Below are 1,557 nucleotides of genomic sequence, written 5' to 3' on the forward strand. Positions count from 1 at the left end.
TGCTAATAGAGTGTGAGGAGGAAGCCTGCCTGCACCATAGAGCAGGAAAACCCATGTATACTGCTTTCAGCTACCACAACTGCATCAATGTAAATAAGCTCTGCAACTGCTACCAGTGACTTGGATGCAGCAGTTTTCCATCCTTGTTCATAATAATAGAACAAGTAGCTGTGACAACAGAGAAAGAGCATAATCATGAACAAGACAAGGGACAGTGCAAAGCTGAACTTCCAAGAGTTTTTTTTAGAGTCTAGAGAGATCTAGATCTATCTCTCAACCCCACCAGCCCTCTTCTGATAGCCAAAGAGCCTCCCAACTGCATCTTTCATATCCTTATTTCTCAGGCTATAGATAATGGGGTTGAGGAAGGGAGCGAGGATAACAAAAGTGACAGCAATTGCTGTGTCCCAAAACACAGAGTAGGTGGCTGAGAATCGCAAGTACATGACAGCCACACTGCCAAAAAACAGCAAGAACACAGCAAGGTGGGCAGCACAGGTAGAGAAAGCTTTGTGGCGGCCTTCAGCCGAGGGCATTTGCAGAATCACCACAATGATCCAGAGGTAGGATAGGGCGATGACCAGGAAGGAGGCCAGGATCTCCACTGCATGGATGGCATCCACAATGACCACCAGGGAAGTATCTGTGCAGGCCAAGCTCAGCACAGGGGTGAAGTCACAGAAGATCTGCTGGATCTGATTGGAGCCACAGAAAGGCAGGGTGCCAATCCATGCAATTTCAGGGAGCACCAAGAGGAAGCCACAGAGGCAGGATCCAGCTATCAGATGGATACAGAGTTTGGAAGTCATAATGGTTGGGTAATGGAGGGGGTTGCAGATAGCTATGTACCTGTCGACGGCCATTGCTGTGAGGACACAGCCTTCTGTGATGCCAAGTGAGTGGAAGAAGTACATCTGCAGAAGGCAGCCAGCAAGAGAGATGGTCTTCTGCTCACTGACTAGGCAGGAGAGCATCTTGGGGATGGTGGTCGTGGTATACCAGATCTCCAGGAAAGAGAGGACACGGATGAAGAAATACATGGGAGTGTGCAAGGCCACATCCAGCTGGGTGACAATGAATATCATTAGGTTTCCAGTTATGATAAATCCATAGATGAGAAGCAAGAGAAGAAAGAATAAGAGGCCACCTTCATGTAAATGCGGGAACGTAGAGAAGAGGAACTCAGTCACCCTTGTCTGGTTCTCACTGGTCATCACCTGTGTCACCTGGTAAGGGAAGAAAGGAGACCAAAAACTCCTGAAATTGGGATGGTGATTACTTATTGAAAATTGCTTTGCTCTTTTCTGTAATCAGTTACTTAACCTGATTCTGGGGCCCAAAACAGGCCAGTTAGAAATCTCTCCAGTTGCACCTCTATGCAGAAACATCTGAAATGCTTGCTTTTGAACCCCTAAATGAATCTTTTTGTAAACATCTTCAAATGATATGAAGAAAACACAAAGCAGCACACAATTTTAATTCTCTTGAATTATTTTCTGGAAGTGCAGTCAATTTTTTAATATCTGAGTTTTTTGTCCCACTCTGTGTTTAGCTTTA

At 45.5% G+C, this 1,557-nt stretch overlaps 1 protein-coding gene across 1 annotated transcript; it reads right to left on the minus strand.

Moving 5' to 3' along the window:
• Positions 1-266: 266 nt before the first annotated feature.
• On the minus strand, positions 267-1,289 carry LOC120855620 (olfactory receptor 6K6). The gene has a single exon (XM_040230163.1). It carries the CDS (start codon positions 1,212-1,214, stop codon positions 267-269), a length of 948 nt encoding a protein of 315 aa, XP_040086097.1. The 5' UTR covers positions 1,215-1,289.
• Positions 1,290-1,557: the final 268 nt, after the last annotated feature.

This window comes from Oryx dammah, unplaced genomic scaffold, assembly GCF_014754425.2.
Source record: "Oryx dammah isolate SB20612 unplaced genomic scaffold, SCBI_Odam_1.1 HiC_scaffold_28, whole genome shotgun sequence".
Classification (NCBI taxonomy): Eukaryota; Metazoa; Chordata; class Mammalia; order Artiodactyla; family Bovidae; genus Oryx; species Oryx dammah.